The 21,022-nt window shown below is 40.0% G+C and overlaps 2 protein-coding genes across 4 annotated transcripts; one reads left to right on the top strand and one right to left on the bottom strand.

The window, feature by feature from the left end:
• Positions 1–428: 428 nt before the first annotated feature.
• arf3b (ADP-ribosylation factor 3b) lies at positions 429–8,608 on the bottom strand. 3 transcript variants are annotated; one of them, XM_012863758.3, is made up of 5 exons: positions 8,520–8,608; positions 4,004–4,233; positions 3,805–3,915; positions 3,594–3,718; positions 429–3,423 (listed from the first exon to the last, which is right to left on the bottom strand). In XM_012863758.3, exons 2-5 carry the CDS (start codon positions 4,149–4,151, stop codon positions 3,262–3,264), a joined length of 546 nt encoding a protein of 181 aa, XP_012719212.1. In that variant the 5' UTR covers positions 4,152–4,233; positions 8,520–8,608; the 3' UTR covers positions 429–3,261. The 3 variants fall into 3 exon arrangements, with proteins under 3 accessions (XP_012719212.1, XP_012719213.1, XP_021172822.2); XM_012863759.3 differs by having other exon boundaries at positions 8,476–8,543; XM_021317147.2 differs by lacking the exon at positions 8,520–8,608 and adding an exon at positions 8,299–8,379.
• A 6,911-nt stretch (positions 8,609–15,519) lies between these two features.
• fkbp11 (FKBP prolyl isomerase 11) lies at positions 15,520–17,996 on the top strand. The gene is made up of 6 exons (XM_012863747.3): positions 15,520–15,902; positions 16,008–16,070; positions 17,222–17,309; positions 17,404–17,437; positions 17,542–17,612; positions 17,745–17,996. The coding sequence occupies exons 1-6, from the start codon at positions 15,804–15,806 to the stop codon at positions 17,951–17,953; spliced, it is 564 nt and encodes a 187-aa protein (XP_012719201.1). The 5' UTR covers positions 15,520–15,803; the 3' UTR covers positions 17,954–17,996.
• Positions 17,997–21,022: the final 3,026 nt, after the last annotated feature.

A 21,022-nucleotide genomic window follows, 5' to 3' on the forward strand; every position in this document is an offset into this window, starting at 1 on the left:
TGTCCGGTTTTGAGTTATGTGTTTGTTTTTAAGTAAGTATGTTTGTGGTATCGAGTGTTAGCATCGTGCTGCTCTATTTTTAGCTAGCTAACACGGTAATTTGTCTGTAAGGTTTAAAAGACTGTTTATTGGAACGTAATTGTATTTTTATTTTTTAATTTCTTTTAGCTCTTACGGTGAGTTCATGTGATACCTTAATTGACCGTTCGAATAAAAAGGATATGAACCATCAGTAAAAGACTTAGACCATCTATTAGCGGGGGACGCTACAGTTAATCTTCTTCAAATTAGCTATTTGACGTATTTCATTTGTGATAAACTAAATTTCTGTCATTTTCTGAACGTTGGACCACAGGTGAAGAGGTGAAAAGGTGAAATCAGGGAGAGAGGTTTTCTTGCCATCAGTAACAATCCCACCGAGCTGAGGCAACAGGTTGTACAGAAAATGAGTTTATTTTTTAATACAGCAGGATCTTGCCTTACATCACATACAGATGTCTCCATGCATTCAGCTCTGGAGCATTTTATTTTGATCCACTTGTGCAACTATGATGGTAAAAAAAAAAAAAAAAGAATTATAGGGAATATGTTTTCCACACTAGTCACCATTGTTTTACAGACACAGCCTACGTGAAAGTTTATTTAAACCCCAAAGAAAACCAAAGGACTCTAACCACCAAACATGAATCCATTATACCAGCAGAACAAAGAAGATACTCTGAGGAAATGTTTGCCTTATCATTCTGAGGTGCAGTGCGAAATCTGCCTTTTGAGGGCACTGACTGATGAAATGCAGGTTGTTTTTCTTCAAATAGATAAATGTGTGCAGGTCAAATTAAAAGTTTGAGCATAAGGCCACATAAACCCCAAAAATTACTGATTAATTAAGCTAACTATCTTATAAATATTAGAGGATTAAACTGATAAGATATCAGAGTGTGTGATACTGTAACTAGTGTATGACAGAGGATGGTATAAGGAAACCCTTTTGTTGACATGAATGACTTGCAAAAGTATTCATACCCCTTAAACTTGAACTGTTGGTATTTTATCAATAAGAAATTCCAGAGTATTTAGTCAGGACATGGTGGATAGACCATAACAACAGCACGACATAACAGTGAATTAGAAGGAAAATTATTGTTTTTAAAGTTTTGGTTTGTTTTTACAATGAAAATCAGACGAGCACAAAAGTGGACTTCTTAACCTACAAGCAAAACACTAAATCTGTTGGAAAACTAACGCTGCAGATTACCTTGACATACAAACCCCACAGTAAGGCATGGAGGTGGCAGCATCATGCTGTGGGGAAGCCTTTTTCTTTGGAAGGGATAGGAAAACTAGTTAGAGGAGTTAGGATGATGGATTTAATACAATGCAATAGCCATGTGGGGATTTCCCTCCACTTCACCATTATGTAGTTCTTTGTGGTGGTCTGTCACATAAATATCCAAAAACATAACTTGAAGCTTGTGGCTGTAATGATGCAAAATGTGAAGCCTAAATACCTTTGCAAGACACTATAAAAACCTGTGGATTCAGCTGGTTTGACGCCTTCATTCGGCTGCCGATTGAAAGCGAATCAGCGGCATGGTGGGATGTATTTTCTGTAAAAATTACTATACCAGACATGTTCATCTGCTTACTCTGCTCTCCTTTGCATCAATAACGCAAATACACGACCAGAAACATGAATTAATCTATAATTATAGCTGGCTGAAGTTTCCTCTGCAATATTCACATTCAGCTGTACAGTTACCAGTGACAGAATCAGCTGGGAACAACATGAACCACCACTGTTTGATAGCCGGTTGAGACACATATGAAGGCGGAAAAGCAGCAGCTGTACATGTTATAAAAAGTTAATGCCTGTGTCTCACTTTAAAGCTGATGAGCAGGTGCTGCCAGCTGACGCAGAAAGTGGTGATCTAGTTAGTTTTTTTGTGCTGAAATTGAGGGCAGGTTGGTGAAAATCTACAGGCAGCGTCCTTATCTACGGCTCTGTAACGGGAGAACTGATGCTGATAAGGTTGCATGCAGGTCAGGCGATTTACAGCGTGTTGCACAGCTTTAAATATTTAACAAAGGATGGCTTCAGCGCTTCAGGTTGCCACAAGGCAACGAGAAACATAGCATGGACCTTGAGAGATCTCCAGAATGTGGCAGAAAGAGGACTTTTCTTTAGCGTTATTATTATTTCTTCAGCCACTGCCTACATCTGGACACCGACTCAAAGGTTTGCAGCATTGCTCATAAATAGGAAAGGTGAGAAAATCATTAGAGCTAACTATGATGGTACATATTTCTGCAATATGCTATTATACTGTAAAATAAGGTTCTGTGACCTTGCAGGTCAGAAGGTCTGCTGTTGTTTTCAAGCCTGTGCTCCATAAATCTGGCTTTTATAATAAAAGAGTGGCAAAAAATGCTAAAATGAAACCACAGGCACTCCTGTTCCAAGTTTGCCATGCGCCATGTAGGGGCAAACGTGTAGTAGAAGGTGCGCTGGTCAAGATGTTTCTTTTTGGCCCAGGTGGAAATCTAACACTGCGCATGGCGCTTAACACACCATCCCCACCAAGAAACATGGTGGTGGCAGCATCATGCTGTAGGGACAGAGAGGTTGGCCTGAGTTGACAGGAATGTGGTTGAAGCTAAATACAGAACATGAATTCATTCCCTTTATGTGGCAGAAGAGGACATTTTTTCGGCATGTGGAGAGAGCTGTTTGTGATGAATAATGCCTCTGCTGCCGGAATCTGGAAAGTAAAAGTGTTCAGCACTGCTAACAAAAAGGTAAGGAGAGCAAACCGCTGCAACCTGCTAGATGCTATTGTCGTGTAAAACATCTCTGTGACGTTGCTGGACGAAACGACGATGAAGGTAAGTGGAGGTCAGACAGGACTGCTGCTGTTTACAGAAATGACTTACGGCTTTAAAAACAGAAACTGGACACAGCAACTACAGACAAACACAGAGCACACCAAACCCAGGGACAAGAGGTGGGCGGAGAAAAACACAAGTGTCCGCTGTGACTGGTTACGATTAGGGTGAATCAGTGTATGTGGTTGGATATGAACTCTGTTTCTTTAAATAACCACTGAGCACAGAGCAAAAATGAAGTCTTTCTCAGAATCGGGGTCTTGCTTTGCACCTACCAATCAAAACCCTTGTACCAAACCCTCACCCTCCATCCCCAGAGGAAGGAAAACACTGGATCGGGATGGCTTGCTGGCTGTGTTTTCCAGATTTACCCCCTTCCTACTTTTTGTTCTTGAGCTGATTGGCCAGCCAGTCGAGGCCCTCGTAGAGGCCGTCGCCACTCGTGGCGCATGTGGCCTGGATGTACCAGTTGCGGTGGCGGAGGGAGTGTAAGCCCAGCTTGTCTGTGATCTCGGCGGCGTTCATGGCGTTTGGTAAATCCTGTCAAAACAGGGGGAGTCAGTATAACTCCAAATTCAATGAGATAAAAAAAACACATTAAATCTTGTGTATCGCAATTATTTGGATAATATAGATACTTGCATCACCCTAAAAATCTAGATAAACATACATTACATACATTGCAAAACAACAAAGTGGGGGTTCCTTGCCTGTTTATTTGCAAACACAAGAAGCACGGCATCTCTCAGCTCGTCCTCAGCCAGCATCCTCATCAGCTCTTCTCGAGCTTCGTTCACACGTTCTCTGTCATTACTGTCCACCACGAAGATCAGACCTGAAACAGTAAGAAAACGTGATGAACGTGCCATTTTCTCGGTAGAATCAGAGTTTTGTGATGGCTGGTTGATCAGCTCTGTTCACCCTGAGTGTTTTGGAAGTAGTGCCTCCAGAGGGGCCGGATCTTATCCTGTCCACCCACGTCCCACACGGTGAAGCTGATGTTCTTGTACTCCACCGTCTCAACATTAAATCCTGAGAAAAGGCGAGACGTCATGCGACATGTGAAGTGAGCACAGTGAACAAATGTGAAAGTGTAGAGTGTGAACCTCTTAGCACGCACCAATTGTAGGGATAGTGGTGACTATCTCCCCCAGTTTCAGTTTGTAAAGGATTGTCGTTTTTCCAGCAGCGTCGAGGCCCACCATCAAGATTCTCATCTCCTTTTTTCCTATGAGGCTTTTCAGCAAATTCCCAAAAATATTCCCCATGATTCCAGGAAAGGCGGGTACTTCAGTCAAGGTGCTGGAGGCAGTTTGCTGTTGTCCTGCGGGGACTGAATATTCAGGAGGACTGAAAAAAAAAACCCAATACAAATTAAATTTTAGTGACAGAATTTTCTATGAACCAAAAAAAAAAAAAAATCTGTGGAGGCATTTTTTCCAAAATGGTTGATGGGAATGTTGGTGTACCTCAGGTGTCTAGAATGGGTATTTTGCGTTTTAGTTTTTGAAGATTGCCCACCTAATGGTATTTGTCAGATGTATGCAGATAAAACCGCTGCATTTCTATGTGCTAAAAGAAAGCAGCATACTGCAAAATTTTTATAATGATTAATATTAATGTTGGTGTGCCTCGGGGGTCTACATTGGGTTATTTCAATCTGCACATTAAAGCTCCAGTAGGGAGTTCTGAGAAAACCATTGAAAATTTGGCCACTCGAGAAATTGTCAGTTTTCTCGTAACGTTAGGTTGTTTCTCCAATTTTAAGCTTGAATGACGGTATGCACTGTGTGGAGGAGGCGTGTGAGCAGCGCATACACGAGCGTGATTGACACTGCCAAGTAGAGGTCGATCGATACAATGGCCAGCCAATATTTTGGCCCGATATTTGTGGATTTGGAATTAGCTGATACGTGCATGCGTTCGCCAACCCATTGGAGCATTTAGTAGCCATGCCTTGAGAGCAAGTAGAGTGCATGCATTGCCGCTCGCTCCCTGGCAGAAAGCATCTGGTAATGTTTGTAAGACGGAGTGCTGACAACAAAGGTAAGTTTTTAACTTTTAATTTAGCTTTAATTGTCTAATATATCAGTATCTTGTCTGTCTCTGTCTCACTGTGAGCAGGAGGAAACAGCGGTGTGTGCCTGTTGCTGTGTCTAAATTTCCAGCAGGTGAGCTACCACCTGCTGGAGCATGTGTTCTTTGCCATAAAGAATTATGTACGCACATGAAATCAATGGCCAATCACTACGCGTACAGCATCTAACTTTACATAAAATAATGTCCAAACACAACAGCGGTGGTCAGTGTTTATGTTCTCGTCCTTTCCCCCACTGAACTAAATAAGATCTTTTCTCGCAATGACACGTTAATTTAGTGCGAGCAAACTACTATATAAGAATTGTGTTATTTCTGTATACCTTTCAAACTGCGGTCTGAAGCTCATTGTTAATGTTTAGCTGGTTTAAACGCAACTTTTGAGACGTGTAACATTTTTGTAACGGCCCCAGAAAATCGGCGGCACATTCCTGATATCGGTGACTGATGTAAAAATAATCAGCACCAGACTTAAAAGATCTTTATCGGTCAATTTCTACTGCTGAGAAAGTCCTCCTGGCTCTGATTGGTTGTTTCTGACCGGGAGCGGTGTGTTTCTGCAAATGGCAGTAAGACCACTGGGAGGAGCCAGAGGAGCTTGATTTTTTTCACAGATAATTTGTTTCACATCTTACTGTCAAGACAGAGTTACAGTTTTAACAATTATGTAAAAAAATATTTTTTACCATAGTTACCTACTGAAGCTTTAATGATTTTCCTGAAGTATGTACACCTCATGTTTCTTGTGAAATGGTTCCTGAAACACACTGTCGTTTATATATAAACATATGAAAATTAAAGTGCAGACTGCAGGAGAACTGTCAGGTATAATCTATAAAACCAGTCAGCATAAGATCTCTGACTGGGTAACTCCTGTCTGCATCGCACTGTTAATAAATAGACTAGTATTTTTCAGGGTCTGTAAATAAAGATTCAGATCCAGATGTTGCTGTGGCAGGAAAACGGACTGTAGGACAAGATTTATGTATTGAGGTGTAAGAATGGATTCCCCAACTTCCTATAAGACATGTCAAACAAAACTGAAAAGATTTGAGTTTAATTTTATGACACATAAGGAAAATGTTACTTCTTAGGCCCTGAAAAAGTGCAAGTGCCATGATTCTATTGCATACTGTATGACCAATTAAACACAAACAGGAAAAATAAAACCACATTGAATAAAATGTTGTTTTAAAATGTTGGATAAGGATTATATACTCAGATACCATCAAACATCGGTAATGTCCTGGCCTTCTCTTGACTAAATATTGTTTAATAAAAAACAAAATGGCTCTTCAAGACAAATCAGAGGCTTTTGAAGGATTCAACACAGGAAAAGTGCCCTTGGGTAGTCAGCTTTCTCTTGTAAGGCAGCAAATACTTGGTGCACGGGAAATCACAATCGCACACATAAGGAACGTCACAGCTAATAGTTTAACAAAACTACAAAATAGTGGTTGACAACTAATCAAATATGTGATGACATGTAGATTAGTGGCTAGGGTTTTAATTTTCACCTGTCTAACTGTTTTAGTTCATTACATCCTTATTTAGCACATCGGGATCTATTGTTTGAATCTTTTTCTTTAATCAACCTGCCACTATCCCACAGGCTAAATGGGACAAATTCACAAGATCAACTATACTTATGTTCATTAATGTTGGTTTTCTCTTTCAAATGAATAAATTAAAAGTGAAGTAAACTATGACCCTTCATGTCCCTACTCTGAAGTTTTGAAATCTGAAATTATATCTCCCATCTCCCAGGTGCAGAGCTACGTTACAGAGTCCCAGTCAGCATCACAGAAGGTGACAGAGATGCATGTCTGCGCCATGACTCGAGGCAACAGCACAATCTGTTCAGACTCCTTTCACAGCTTTTCCCTCTTCTTCAAATGTTAGCTTGCAACCACGCCAACCCCTCAGAGCACATGCAACATGTCCTACATTACCAGGCCTGGCTAGGACGCCTTCAAAACATGCGCCAGGCACCTTGTGACCAGATACTGTAGAGGCAAAAAAAACAACAACAACACAATAATTCAGGCTAGACCTGTATTTTTAGGAGCAAATCATAATAAAACAAAAACATGTTTCAAAGCCAGAATCTGATGATAATGGTATGAGCCAGCCACTGTGGTGGAACTGGTTTAAGGCAGAAAACAAGCTGTTCTAGCGAAGGGGCTCAGTTTCAGCTGTATTACAGAATGTGGAAAAGACAACATCTCAACTTATATTCCATTACAATATAAAAACACTGAATTTACACTGGAGTCTATAATGAGCATCAAAGTTTGGTTGTTTTAGTTTTTCTGCCCATTTTTGGGGTCAATTTTCCAAACTATGGCATACTAAAATTTCCAAGGCCTTAGTCCTCTGTAGCCTATTGTGAAACATAAATCTATTATTTTTTTATTCATGCATGGTTGCTTGGATGGACTAATGGGTAACAAGAATGTATGGATTAATGAAAAATAAACAGATGGGTGTTTCTAAACAGTGTAATAAAGATTAAAGTCTGGAAGTAGCTACATTTTCTATTCTCCATCTTCATAGTTATTCATACATGAAAAAACAAAACGTTTCTTATCCCATAATCAAATACATCTTAGAAAATACAGAAGGGTAACTTTCCCTCAGAATGGACACATGCACATCAAATCAATGCTTAAACATGTCAACCCAACAGAGACGTGACATATATCTGAAGGATTTAACTTAAACAGAAAGAAAGTCATGTTTTAAACAGACATTTCAAGGGCACTGCACTGTTAGTACTATAATCACTGACGTTCAGTGCATGATGGTAATATTAATTGGATGCTGGGGTATTAGCCACGGTTATATCCTGTGTGGAAATAGGTGCAGCTGCAAACAGTTTTAAATGATCAAACCACTGATTGTCAATGGATAGGCTACTGCTGCTGTCTCGGTTTACCAAGATAAAAGGAAATCAGGGAGCCCTGTCCATGGTGCTAAAAGGGAGACTCAACACCTGATCGCGGACTGACACCAGCTCCCCTCTCAGGTCTAAGCTCCTATCTCTGAATGGAGGTATATGTGAGGGCAGCAGGGCCTGATGATCCCTCCCCTCAGCGCAGGTGTCTCAGGTTAGCCCGGAATGCTACGTTAGGTGACGTCACACAGCCACGCCGGCTGCACTGCTAAGCAGCCCTCTCCACCCGGGACGCACACTTCTTCACCACGCATCACGACTCCCTACTAGTCTGACCTAAAGCGCCAGCTATCAGCCATTATCAGCTGCGATTGACTTTTATAGCAGAAATAATCGGATGCGACGCTCGATGGCGTTCGGACCGTCTTGGTGCATCCAAGCCATGCCTCCAGCCATCCATCCCCTCCGCTCATCTCCTCAGACGGCATCTCGCTACCAGCGACCCGCCCGCTGCTGCCCTGAGGCGGGCCGGGCGGCACCGGGGCCGTTACAGGAGCGACACAATCCCCCGCATGATCCAGGTGGCTGTCGGAACCTACGTGATGCGTGCCGTGTTGGTGGTGCAGTCGGTGTCCTCACTTACCGCAGCCGTGCAGTCCACTACTGAAAGGTCTCACGAGATCTTCCGGAGGACAACTCGACAGCGCACGAAACCTCGCGATATTGAAACTAAAGCGATATTACAGTTTTTTGTTTTTTTAGGGGTGAATTACGTGCATGTTTATGTGCGTTTTATTTACATCGTGATCAGTCAGAAACTGCGTCCAAATAATATTTTCAGAAACATTGCACAGTTTTAGTGTTACCAGTATGTAAGATTTTTTTTTTGTATGATTAACGACTAATCAGGATTGAAACGTTATTAGACAGGAAGCATTGTGATCAGGTCACGTTAAATGTTTATACATTTTAAAAACTAAGACTTATTAATCGAAATATTGAGAAAATCATCAGCACATCCATTCAAAATTAGACAATTTATATGTTTCAGTGTGTTAGCTTGCAACTTGAATAAAAAACGTCTTTTTCATTATAAATAAAAATTTGTTCTGACCAATGCATTCAAAGCCTAAAAATAGTTTTAAGGAAATAATAAATTGGAAAAACACGGCAATGTTTTCTGAATGTTCTACTGTGCAAACGAAGTCATGCCACATTGATTTTTCCTAATTAATTTACATCAGAAGAATAAATGTCAGTGTATTTATTGTAATTTTATATGACAAAATCAGTTGCATCAACATTTAATTTCCCTTTTGGATAAATAATATATTTTTTAATTTTTAATTGAACTGATAGTCTAAAACAGTAAAATATGATATTTAATTGGAAGAAAAATTATACATGGGTTTCAATAATTTTTAAAGATAAAATGCTGAAAAGTGTGGTGTGCATTTTGTATTCAAGAGGAAGTCTTGTGGGGTGTGTTTCCAAAGTTGCTAAATAGAAATACCCATCACACATTTTTGATTTTTTATTCATAGCAAAATTCGCAAGCCACAAAGTGCCTTGAGAGTGCATTTGTTAAAAATTGGTGTTAGATAAACTAAGTTAGATTCGAATAATTGTATTTAGTTCGTGCAAATTAAACTTTCTTATTAGTGCTGATCATACAGAATGTTAACATGTGAACCAGCGCACTTCGCATGCTCAGTTATTCAGTATGTAAAGAACAAAATGTAATCTCAAATAACAGGCAGACTGATACAGGTTCTGTTCAAACATATCGTCCAGTTTCCCTGTCCCTGGTGCTGAAAACACCTCCACATCATAATGCAGCCACCACTATGTTTCACTGTGGGGACGGTGTTCTTTGGGTAATGGGATGTTTTGAGTTTGCACCAGACACAGCATCTTTCTTGGTGGTAAAAAGGTTCAACTGTAGTCTAATTTGAGCAGGGCACCTTTCTACAAACATTCGCGTATCCTTTGGCAAACTCAAAACTTGCCTTCTTATTTTCAACACAAAGCAATAGCTTTTTTCTGGCCACTCTTCCATAAAGCCATGCTCTATGGAGTGCTTATTGTGTTTTTATGGACATATCCTCCAGTCGCTGCTGTGGAGCTCTGCTATTCCTTCAGAGTGACCTTTGGTCTCTGTCCTGCCTCTCTGATTAATGCCCTCCTGGCCCGGTCTGTGAGTTCTGGTAGGTTGCCCTCTCTTGGGATGTTTATTGTCGTACCATGTGCTTTCTATTTAAAGATGAGTTTTCATGGTTCATTTTTACGTTTTTTAAAACCCCACCCTACTTCTCAACAACACTTCTCAACAACTTTGTCCCTTATTTGTCTGGAGAGCTCCTTGATCTTCTTTTTGTGATGCCTCTTGCTTTGTGGTGTTGCAGCCGCTGGGGCTTTTCAGAAAAGCTGGGTTTTTACAGACTGGTCAGGTGACATTTAACTAATTATGTGAATTTTAAGGTAATTGGTTGAACCAGAACTTTTTAGGGGCTTCATGGCAAAGAGAGTGGATACATGTACACAGGGTAATTTTCTGTATTTTTCTATGGGAATAATTTTATTTTATATATGTTTTCCCTTATTTCACTTTACTATTTCATGCAGATTCATCATATAAAGTGTGAAAAAGACTAAGAACCATTAAAATCTATTGGAATGCAACAAAATAAGTAATAGGCGAAGGAGATCAATACTACTGTATATGTTACAGAACTTGTAATGGTGGAAAGATCCAAGTTTTCAAACACATTTGAAACCAATCATAACTGATATGTTACCCTACTCACTAAATCTGTGTTTGTAACTCTGGTCCTCAAGGCACACTGCCCTGCAGGTTTTAGAAATGTCCCTACTTTAACATTCAGAAAATTTCCAGTTCAGCAAAAGCCTGCTGATCAGCCATCAATTGACATCAGGTGTACTGAACCAAGGAAACATCTGAAACAAACAGAACAGTGTTCCTTGAGGACCAGGTTTTAAAACATTGCACTAAATTACAGTGGATTGAAAGATGCACCATCAATGATTTTATTAAAAAAAAAAAAAAAAAGGGTTCAGACCATTTGCTCGAACTGCACTGATAAAATACATGGAAACATCAAAATTAACCTTCAAGTAAAAATAATCCATACCAACTTTAGGAAAGTGGAGATATTTAGAATAAAGGAACTTGGTTAAATGGCTTTGAAAATGGAGTAACACTTGTGCAATATTTAAATATACAGATGCAGAATGAAAAATAAAAGTCTTGCTGTAGAATAAAACATGAAAACCACATAAAAGGGCTTGGTAGGAAGAGCAGTTTGAAGTAAACGGATGTGTACTTTTTTGGCATCAACACATTAAATCACTGAGGGAGGCTTAATCTATTACCTAGTGGCATCTGATTCCCATGTAAATGTGACAACTGAGCTAGATCATAGGTCTAAAATTTAACTAAGTCTTTTATCCAGCATAGTTCTGGGCATTTATGTGGTCTGACTGGAGGAAGTAGGCCTTATCTGTACTCGGCACACAGATGAGTCACCGTTTTCTATCTTGCAATAGCACAAATTGTTGGTCTGCTTAGTCAGAGACATGTTTTAATAGGAAGAAGCTATGTATGGCGTCAATGTCTGTTCTCTCTCTTGCACGTGTTGTCTTTGTTACATTTTTGCTGGGTTGCCTTATCTTTAATGTTCAGAGTCATCACGGTCCCTGAGTGCAACACATTGTTCTAGGCAACTTTAGATGTTTGTCTTAGTTTTACACCACAACTTAATAATAAACTCAGTTGTCAGTATTGACAAATAATCCTTTGTCTAAAACTGTTTGGCTAGGGCTCAAACGTTTTTGCCTTTTGTAGTATACTACAAGGCAAAATAGTTCTTAAGACAAATGGTGTATGTTTAGGGTCCTTTTGATTAGATCTGCTGTGAGTGAGACAGATATACAGGGAAAAACAAAACTGATGACCTGAAATTGACTCGTGATCTCATCCCAACACCTCAGGTATGAAGGTTGGATATTTTAAATAGTGTCAAATATGACTAATATAACATTAAGATAAACGTAAAAACATGTAGGAATTATAATCTGTATGTGAGCCATAAATAACTTGAAATATAAGGCATGAACCTGGATCCTTCCTATTAGGAAATCCTATTTCATTTTTTTTATATATGCACACCATAAAGGTATAGGATTTGCAAGCATTGCAGGGACTTTTAGTAAGATTTTACTTAATTTTCATGTGTGACCAGTTGACATTTAGCCAACCGGCAACAAGCTAGTGTGCATTTCTGCCTCAAAGGAAGGCACAGACGTTTGATATGTGATGACAGTGAGTCATAGGTGAAGAAAACTAGCTTCCACATCACAACAAGCCCTTTCAAGATCATCTCTTGTTCGTAGAATAATCCCTGGCAACAATACATACTGAACCGCTGAATGTTTTATGACATCTTTGGCGCTTTATGTTAAATTGTAATGTTTAACCTCTTAAAACCCAATGATTTTAATCTAAACATAGGCTTTTTGATGCCTGATAATTATCAATTTTTTTCTTCAGACATATTTTTCTTTCTCCTAACAGATCTGTAAAGGATGTTGACAATTGATCAAACATGTACGTCTGAAAAGAAACAGATCTTTTTCAGCATTTTTGTCAAGTGTCTAAAAGCCAATGTTTTACCTAACGTTCTCAGGTCTTATAAGGTTAAGAGCAGAAAAAAATGTTTTATTCAAGAATATGCTGACAGAAAAAAAAACTTCTATATTGTCTTTTTAAATCTTTTTCAGAATGGTTTGCGTCTCTTAACACAACAATTAGGTGTGGGAAGAGGTGGAATATATGCAAAAGAAGAATCCACTGAATTATAATGTCTGTCCCTTAAGAAGGGTTGCACCTCCAGCTGTAATTTTAAAAAATGACCTTCGCACCACACATCCTGTTGACTGTACAAAATGAAATTAAGTTACTATTAAAAAGCTCCAAATACAGCAGACTTTACAGGCCAATAAGAAAGCAATTTATTTGAATAAACAGGATGCAATAATGACCAATACAAAGATCTATTCCACTTATTTGTTCTGAAGCTGGTGGTGTAATTCATTTTAGAAATATTCAGGTGAAAATAGTCAGTAATTAGGTGGACTCAGGAGAACATTATTGTTAGTGGTTACAATGTAAAGCTAAACAATAAATTTTATTAAGATTTGATTTAATGAACCACAGCAACGCAGCAGACATTGGTGAACTGGAAGGCAAAGGATACATGATGCATTTACTTCTTTCAACAAATAAAACAAGGAATATGTGTGGCTTGGATAGTTTCTATGACCTCTTTTTGCTGCAGTTAGAGCTGCAGGTCTTTTGTGTTACCAGCTTTGGACTTCTACACTGCAAAAAGGAACTACAAGTAAGTACATTTTTCTTGAAACGAGTGCATTTGCCCTTGACTTGAGCAGGCAAGTTTGAATGATCTGCCAATGGAATAAGATTTTTGCACTGAAAATAGGAACAGCTCTTCTCCATCAGTAGTATATCTAATTAAGTGCAGTATTTCTAATTATCTTATTTTAGGGGTGAAAAAACTAATTCCATTGGCAGATAATCTTATTTACCTGCTCAAGTCAAGGACAAATACACTAATTTTACTTTTTTTTAACTTACTTTTAGTTCCTTTTTTTCGCAGTGTAGAGACTGAAATTTGAACCTTTTCTACACTACTCCATTGGACTGAGTGTAAAGTCTCTGTGATGATACATTTTCAAGTCTTGCCCCAGATTCTCAGTTGGACTAAGGTCTAGAGTTTGACTAGGACGTTCTAACGCATGAATATGCTTCGACCTAAACATTGTTGCTCTGGACATCTGGTTACTGTCCTGTTGGAAGATGAGCCTCCGCCACTGTCCAAAATGTTTTGCAGCTTCCAACTGATTTCAAAGAACAATTGTATTGATTCCACCTATGTTCATTCTATTTTTATGTAAGATCTGAAGTCATTTGGTTGCAACGGATTTTATTTAGGGGCATCAGATCAGAAGGATCTAAGTGCAAATGAACAACATACTTTTTGTATTCTTGTTTGCAATAATTGTAAAAGCCGTGTATCATATTTCTTTTATTTCACAATTATGTGCTGCTTTGTGCTTATCTAGCGCATATATTAAAATATAAAAGTGTAACTTATTAAATCCCTGAGATAGCCAGTCCATTGTAGGGCAAACTAAGGCACATGGCCACCTTAATTAACACACGGTCCAAAATTATTCATACCCCAGACAGATTTAGGTGTAAAGACATCTGTTTAGTTTATCATCATGTTTCTTTACACAGGAAGCACTGTTAACAATTTGAAGTGGTCCAGCCAGAGTCCCAACTTGAATCTGTGGTGGGAGCTAAAGATTAGTGAGATGACAAGGAGGCCTTCCCACCTGAAAGACATGGAGGTCATTCTCAAAGATTATAAATAAAAGGATTTTTTTCTTTTTCAAAACTGATGCTTCTTTAACATTGTTTCTTCTTTTGAGGAAAACATCAGTTCAATTTATTATCAGAAACAAGCTTATGGTTGAATGTTATTTAATTTAAAATATTAATCTGTCAGGCATGTTAATAATTTTGTGCTCAGCTGTATTTAGATCAACAGTGGTCTTAGTCTTTTTTAAGGAGTTAGTATAGAGGATTTATGCTCAGCATCCTTAAAATAACAAAGCTTGTAACAATTTTGTAAGGTAGCCTAGTTTTCAAACCTTAGATTTTTGTGTTTGTTTTGGTTTGACAGATGGAACTAGTGATTCAATTCAATTCGGGTTTTTATCTGATTTACTTCATAAGTCAAATCCTCCTCTGACTGCTTTGCGCAACAGTGTTGCCTGATGTTTGTTTGTTTGTTTGTAATGAACATGTGAGTATACAGCATAACCAAAACCAGTCTGAAAACAGAACTACTGGTTCTATACATGACCATGACAGTCAGTGGTTTCCAACTTTATTCTTGGTGCTCTTCATCCGGTCGCTAAACTCTGCTGGAGCTTGCTAATTCCCTGTTGCTGGTGAAGATTCTCAGTCATCCACGTCATGGTCATTCCAAAAAAAGTAAAAAACAAAGCAACTGGGCTTGTTATCCGTAGTAGAAGACTCCTCGTTACAGAGGAGTGGACCAGTTTCGGTCCAATCTGCTGTCTTAATGGCTTTAACGACCGCCCATTACTAAGGGGTAGACCTGTTTCAGTTGAATTTGCATGTTATCTAAGCCATTACAAGGCCTTTGTTAGGCAGTAGTATAAAGCTTGATACTCCACATTACTCCAGACTTTTTGAATTGAGAAAGCTTCCTGGAGAGAAAGCGAAACGTCTTCTACTACGGATAACAAGTCCAGTTGCTTTGTTTTTTACTTTTTTTTTTGGCTAATCCTCTGTTCAACTAAACGGGTTGTGTTAAACAAGCAAACACCCAAAACACACGGGAAACCAACCCTAGAGAACCAAAACGAAAGCAGCCGAAAGAACCGACACGTTTCACTGAGAACAGCCAAGTGGATATGGATCCCAGGAAGGATCCGGAATTCCCATCGCTCGTAGCTCGAGCCGAGTCAAAGCTGCCCACCGCTGCCCCCTAGCGGCTGCGCGGGGCTATTCTTCCGCTTCCCGCACAGCAGGCAGAGGGGGGGATGCTGCAGGAGGAGTTTTCAAGGCGGGCTCTTCGTGTGGACACCCCAGGTGTTGGGACAACGTCCACGGGCGGCTGAGTTCTTATCGCCACCGTATTGCAACACATTAGCATTACCTGGAGCCATTTTGGGCGCAGTTATCGACAGCCAGGCGGTGCAGCTCGATCGGCTCTCTCTCTCTCTCTCTTTCTCTCTGTCCGCTCTCCGGGGTCCAGAAGAAGCCAGACGGAAGTCAGCGGGCAAGTTCACAATGAAGCCGCGCGTCTTTCTCCTAATGCTCGCGGTTTTCTCCCGCGGACTCGCTCAGGTTGAAGAAAACGAAGCAGATGAGCTGCAGGTTGAGACATTGGTGAGCAGGACACACGCGTGTTTCCCGATAGAACAGCAGCATAGAGCCGCTCTAACGCAGCAACCTGCAACTAAAACAACTGTGTCTGAACTCCTCTGACTGTAGGTGAAGCCAGAAACTTGCTCCGTACTCTCCACGGTGGGAGACACGCTGCAAATCCACTACACAGTAAGTCAAAGAGACACGCTCAGCCTTTTCCCTGCCTCATAAACCAGCGAAACCAACTGTGTCTGTGGAAAGGGGGTGTTTTTATTTTCTGTAGAAGAAAGGTAGAGAGACGACCCCAGATGGTGACGAGGGCAGATGTTGTCTATGTGGCACCATGTGGGACCCGCTGCATTATTTCCATACAGCAGCGGCTCAGATTGAACCATAAAACGCCTCAGGCTATTCAAAAGGCTATCTGATCATTCACACAGCCTGGTTTTACGCGTGTCTTTGCTTCGTGTGACTTTATATGGGATCCGACTAAGATTTGGGTATGAATATGTGCAGGGGCGGTGCAACACGTCAGCAATAACAGTTCAGCGGGTCAGCACTTTCATTTCATTATAGTCATGACAACACATTTATTATTATTATTAAGAATAATAATAAGAAGAATAGTGTTCTGATCATGTTAAACTGCTCTCACAGTTTAATCCAGTCTCTGCTTCTCAAATACTAAGGACATTTAATTACAGATGACTGTTTTTTCCTTTCGCAACAAGGAAAAATAGTCATTATTATTATTATTAGTATTATTGTTATTATAAAGTAATTAGTATATTGGACCAAAAATAGGCTTCATACAACTGTGTTTTCTAAGTTTAGGATTGTTTGTTTAATGTATTTTTCACCTTGATGTATGGAAGAAGAAGAAGAAGACTTTGACTTTTAACAAAACTTTATTAACAAAAAGTTCAACCAGTTAAACAATTTAGTTAAAACCAAGTGTCATTTACATAAAATACTTAAATCAGGAGCTTGTTAAATCGAAGCTCTCTTCCCTCAGACACTTCACATAAAATCTTTTTAAAACCCCACAACTGCATAAAATCCTCCATGTGCTGTGTGGCTCTGTGGAAGTGAAACTCCAGCCTAATCCTGGCTTTAACGTTGCACTTCCACAGAGCCACAGCGTCAAGGTGAGGTCCTCCCTGCAGTCTGTCTCTACGGGACAAATAAATAGCCATCTTTGCCTCACTGATTAAAAAGTTTAAAAATCTAGCCATTTAAACTAAACTAAAGAAGAAGAAAAAAAAAAACACACACACACAAACTGTGAAATCTTTGTTTTTCGTTTTCTCACTCTGCTTGCTGGTTCTTTGATTGTCCAGGGTAAACTGATGGATGGGAAGGTGATCGACTCCTCATTGTCCCGAGACCCTCTGGTTGTCGAGCTGGGGAAGAGGACAGTTATTCCCGGTAAGTTCACCAATTATAGCACAACCTTTCTGTCAGGGGACTCCTTAATGAGTTTTTATTTTATTTTTTTTCCCCTCTGTAATTTTCCTTACAGGTCTGGAACAAAGCTTGACTGGTGTTTGTGAAGGGTAAGACCCACAGGCGAGAAAAAGCTTTCACACAAGTCAAGAAAATACTGTGTGAATATGCGAAACGCTTTTTCATTTTTTCAAATGTGTTTTCTCGTCTTTAGGCAAAAAATAAAAGCTACCATTCCTTCTCACCTTGCATATGGGAAAAAAGGATACCCTCCCACGATTCCAGGTACACACCTGATGCACACAGACGAGACAATGTGAAATGTGAAGAAAGGCGACGTTTGATTACGTCACTGCTAAGCGTACATCCCTGGTGGTTGCCTGACAAAACCATAGACGTGTCCCGCATCTGTCGCAGGTGATGCTGCTCTTGAATTCGAGGTGGAGGTGATTTCTCTGTCGCAGCAGACGCAGTGGCAGAAGATCATCAACGACGTGTTCCCCCTGGTGTGTTTGGCCCTGGTGCCCACCCTGCTCGGCCTGGTGGGGCTTTACCTCTACAAAAAGGCCAACGCCCAGAAGCCCAGCAAAAAGAAGTCCAAAGACAAGAAGAGCAAGAAGAAATAAGGACTAGGCGGAGAATTTAATTTAAATAAACTTTTTCATTGACTCGGTTGTTTTTGCTTCTTTTATACAGCCTTTTGCAAGTGTTTTGTGAAAAAGCTTTGCATATTTGAAAATATGTTAAAAAAATAATATTTTAAAATTAATCTATCCGTTGTATGTACCTGCAATTTCTTGCCAGGGGGTCTGGTGCTTATCTCCAGAGGCCAGGACATAAAACTAGACACACACCTAAGGGACCAAATAACCTGACGGTCATGTTTGTGGACAGAAGCAGAAAAACGCAGAGAGAACCAACACATGAATGAGGAGAACATGCAGTCTCCATGAAAGACCCCAAGCCAGGATTCAAACCCAGGAACTCCTTGCTACAAGGCAACAGTGCCGCCAACTGTGCCAATGTGCAGCCCTGCTAATCTCAAAACCTAGTACAGTTGAAGCTGCGCCTTGCTTGTAAAAATCTATTTTGTCAGACACAATATAACGTAGCTTTACCAACACAACAGACCTCAGCTGACATTGTTTATAAGTGTAATAATTACCAATTTAAATGTAAGATGTGGTCCAAATCAATACGTTTGTCTGGAAAACGCCTAATGAGGTGAATAGTTAAGAGCGCACACGTCCCTGTAAAGATCCCAGGTTATTGTGATGTGAAGAAGTGAGACAATTATGAACCATATGTCTTCGATGAGGCATATGGTGAAAGCGTTGTTTAAAATGTTTTGACCCCTTACAGGTTTCTCATGGGGTGGTACAGGCCGAGCACAGCAGTAAAAACACTTAAACAACCACAAAATCTTTAAGTACATTCATTTAAAAAAAAAAATGAATACAAAACAGGAGCAACCTGGTTGCATAAGGGTGCACACCCTGTCTGAGAGGGATTTCCTGACATTTGGATAATTTACGTTGCTAAAACCAGAGTTTGCAAAGAGGTTTAAAAGGATCAAAATGATCTCATTGGACAAAAAGTAATGAGTCAGGACGAGGATACCAACAAAAATCCACAGCATTATAATAATGTTTGCTCGGTGGTAGCAGTCATCAAGATGCTTCTCTAAAACAATACTATTGCTGTCAATACGGACAGCAGCAGTACAGGAACAGGAGTATTTGCTGTGCTCCACATATGACCACAATCTCTACATGTCTGGGTTATGAGAAACAGTGGCAAGACAACACAAGACCCTTGTCTTGCAGAGAAAGCTTTCAAAGCTGCCCAAGCTCTTTTATGTTGTGGGATGGTGATACCAAACTTGATTTTCTGGGCATGTATTTCTGAAAAAGTGGATTTGCCACATAAACAAATCTAAAAAACAAAACACTGTGCGTCAGCAAAAGCTATCACGGTGACACATGGTAGTGGCAGCATCACGCACAGGGTGATTTTTGTTGAAACCTTTACATGTCTGCTAGAAAACTCAAAAGAACTCAGGTGAAATGGGATTTCTGCTTCCGCCTCACATAGAGTCCAAATGAACAAAACACTGATTCCAAGAGAGGAGAATGAAAGCTTTGGGTACCCAGCTGTGCTCACATTGTATATTTGACTGGACATCGTTGGGCTAAGGGTTTGCTTATAGATTAATCCAAAGAAGACAGGCTAAAAAAATTGAATAAATACATGTTTCAACTGAGTTTGAATTTAAGGGCGTGCGTGCTTGTATAACCATTTATGTACCCATTTATTGCCCTTTCCCTGTAACACAACTGTTTCAGGTTTACACAGCATGAGGTGCTGTACAATACAAGTAAACATCAATGCCACATTGAAGTTGGAAACTTCTTTTAAATAGTTAATCAAGATCTCATCTGTGTCATTAATTTGGTATTTCAGAAAGGGTGTGCGCACTTATGAAATCCTCTGTAATACTACTGCATTATAATCTGAGATCAGTGTTGAGTCATCCTGCGTGCTCTGTTGAGCAATTAGTGCAGGGTTTGAATCCAGAGTTTAAAGAATGTGAAAAGTAAGTGTAAGTAGGTAAATGGCTTGTACTTTTAGAGCACTTTAACTAGTCCAACAACCCCGAAGCACTTTACACTACAATCAGTCACACACCCATTCACACCCTGACGGCGGTGAGCCATGTTAGTAACCACAGTTGCCCTGGCGCCAGCAATGGTGCCACCGCCAGCAGGCATTTTTTGGGTGAAGCGTCTTGCCCAAGGACACAATGACTGAGACAGTCAGAGCAGGGGATCAAACCGGCAAACCTTCAATTGCAGGACAAACTCCCTAACGCCTGCACCACTGTTGCTCCATAAATGTGGGCAATGGTGAAAAAAACAAATCACAAAGTGAATAAAGCTGTATATGTAAGGAAAAATCAGACCCTACTTTATTGCAATAGTTAATATCTTTAATAAACAAAGCAACTGCAAATGCTAGAATGAAATAAATCGCTGAACAAAACTGTGTTCCTTTGCCGCCGAAGAAAATTTGGTCTTTCAGCGAAAGCATGGAAAAAAGTTATTACAGTCAAATCATGGTAGGCGGTCCTGATTCCTCGTCTTTTGTCTATTTTAAACAAAGTTCCCTGTAATTACGTAATTTTTGGAGTTGAAACAGTCGCATACAATGAGGATCCCCTTTACAAAAAGAGCAATTGTCCTGGGTAACATGGGAGTGATCAGAGGTAGGTTATCAAGGAACTTCACAAGATTTGAGCATCTTACAGAACGCTTTTCAGTCCGTCTTCTGAAAACAGGAAGAGAATGACACAACTGCAAACCTACTAAGACTTGGCTGTCCACCTAAACTGGCAGGCCTGCTAACAGAGCATTAATCAGAAACAGAAAAGAGATTCATGGTAATTCTGGATGAGCTGCAGAGACTCACAGCTCAGGTGGGAGAAATGATGGTCTCCACAAGTCTGGGCTCCATGAAAGAGGGGCATGCTGAGCACCATTATTGAAGGAATATCCTTTCTTGTCTCATTTGTAGTTTACCGCAGGCCATGAAAGGGACACAGCAAGAACTTAAGGTGTTCTGATCAGGTGAAGCTGATTCATTGTGTGTGCAGATACCCTCCTTCAGAGGGGACTGAGAAGATGGTTGGAGGAATG

Source organism: Fundulus heteroclitus, chromosome 20 (assembly GCF_011125445.2).
Source record: "Fundulus heteroclitus isolate FHET01 chromosome 20, MU-UCD_Fhet_4.1, whole genome shotgun sequence".
NCBI lineage: Eukaryota > Metazoa > Chordata > Actinopteri > Cyprinodontiformes > Fundulidae > Fundulus > Fundulus heteroclitus.

Excerpts from the sequence above, each read along its gene's own strand:
- arf3b (XM_021317147.2), bottom strand. The coding sequence starts at position 8,336 with ATGGATGGCTGGAGGCATGGCTTGGATGCACCAAGACG. Across the intron at positions 3,916-4,003 it reads CACCACTATCCCTACAATTG|GATTTAATGTTGAGACGGTG; the intron begins GTGCGTGCTAAG and ends GCCTTTTCTCAG. Across the intron at positions 3,424-3,593 it reads TTGTGTTTGCAAATAAACAG|GATTTACCAAACGCCATGAA; the intron begins GCAAGGAACCCC and ends CTGTTTTGACAG.
- fkbp11 (XM_012863747.3), top strand. The coding sequence starts at position 15,804 with ATGAAGCCGCGCGTCTTTCTCCTAATGCTCGCGGTTTTCTCCCGCGGA. Across the intron at positions 17,438-17,541 it reads TTGACTGGTGTTTGTGAAGG|GCAAAAAATAAAAGCTACCA; the intron begins GTAAGACCCACA and ends TCTCGTCTTTAG. Across the intron at positions 17,613-17,744 it reads ATACCCTCCCACGATTCCAG|GTGATGCTGCTCTTGAATTC; the intron begins GTACACACCTGA and ends CATCTGTCGCAG.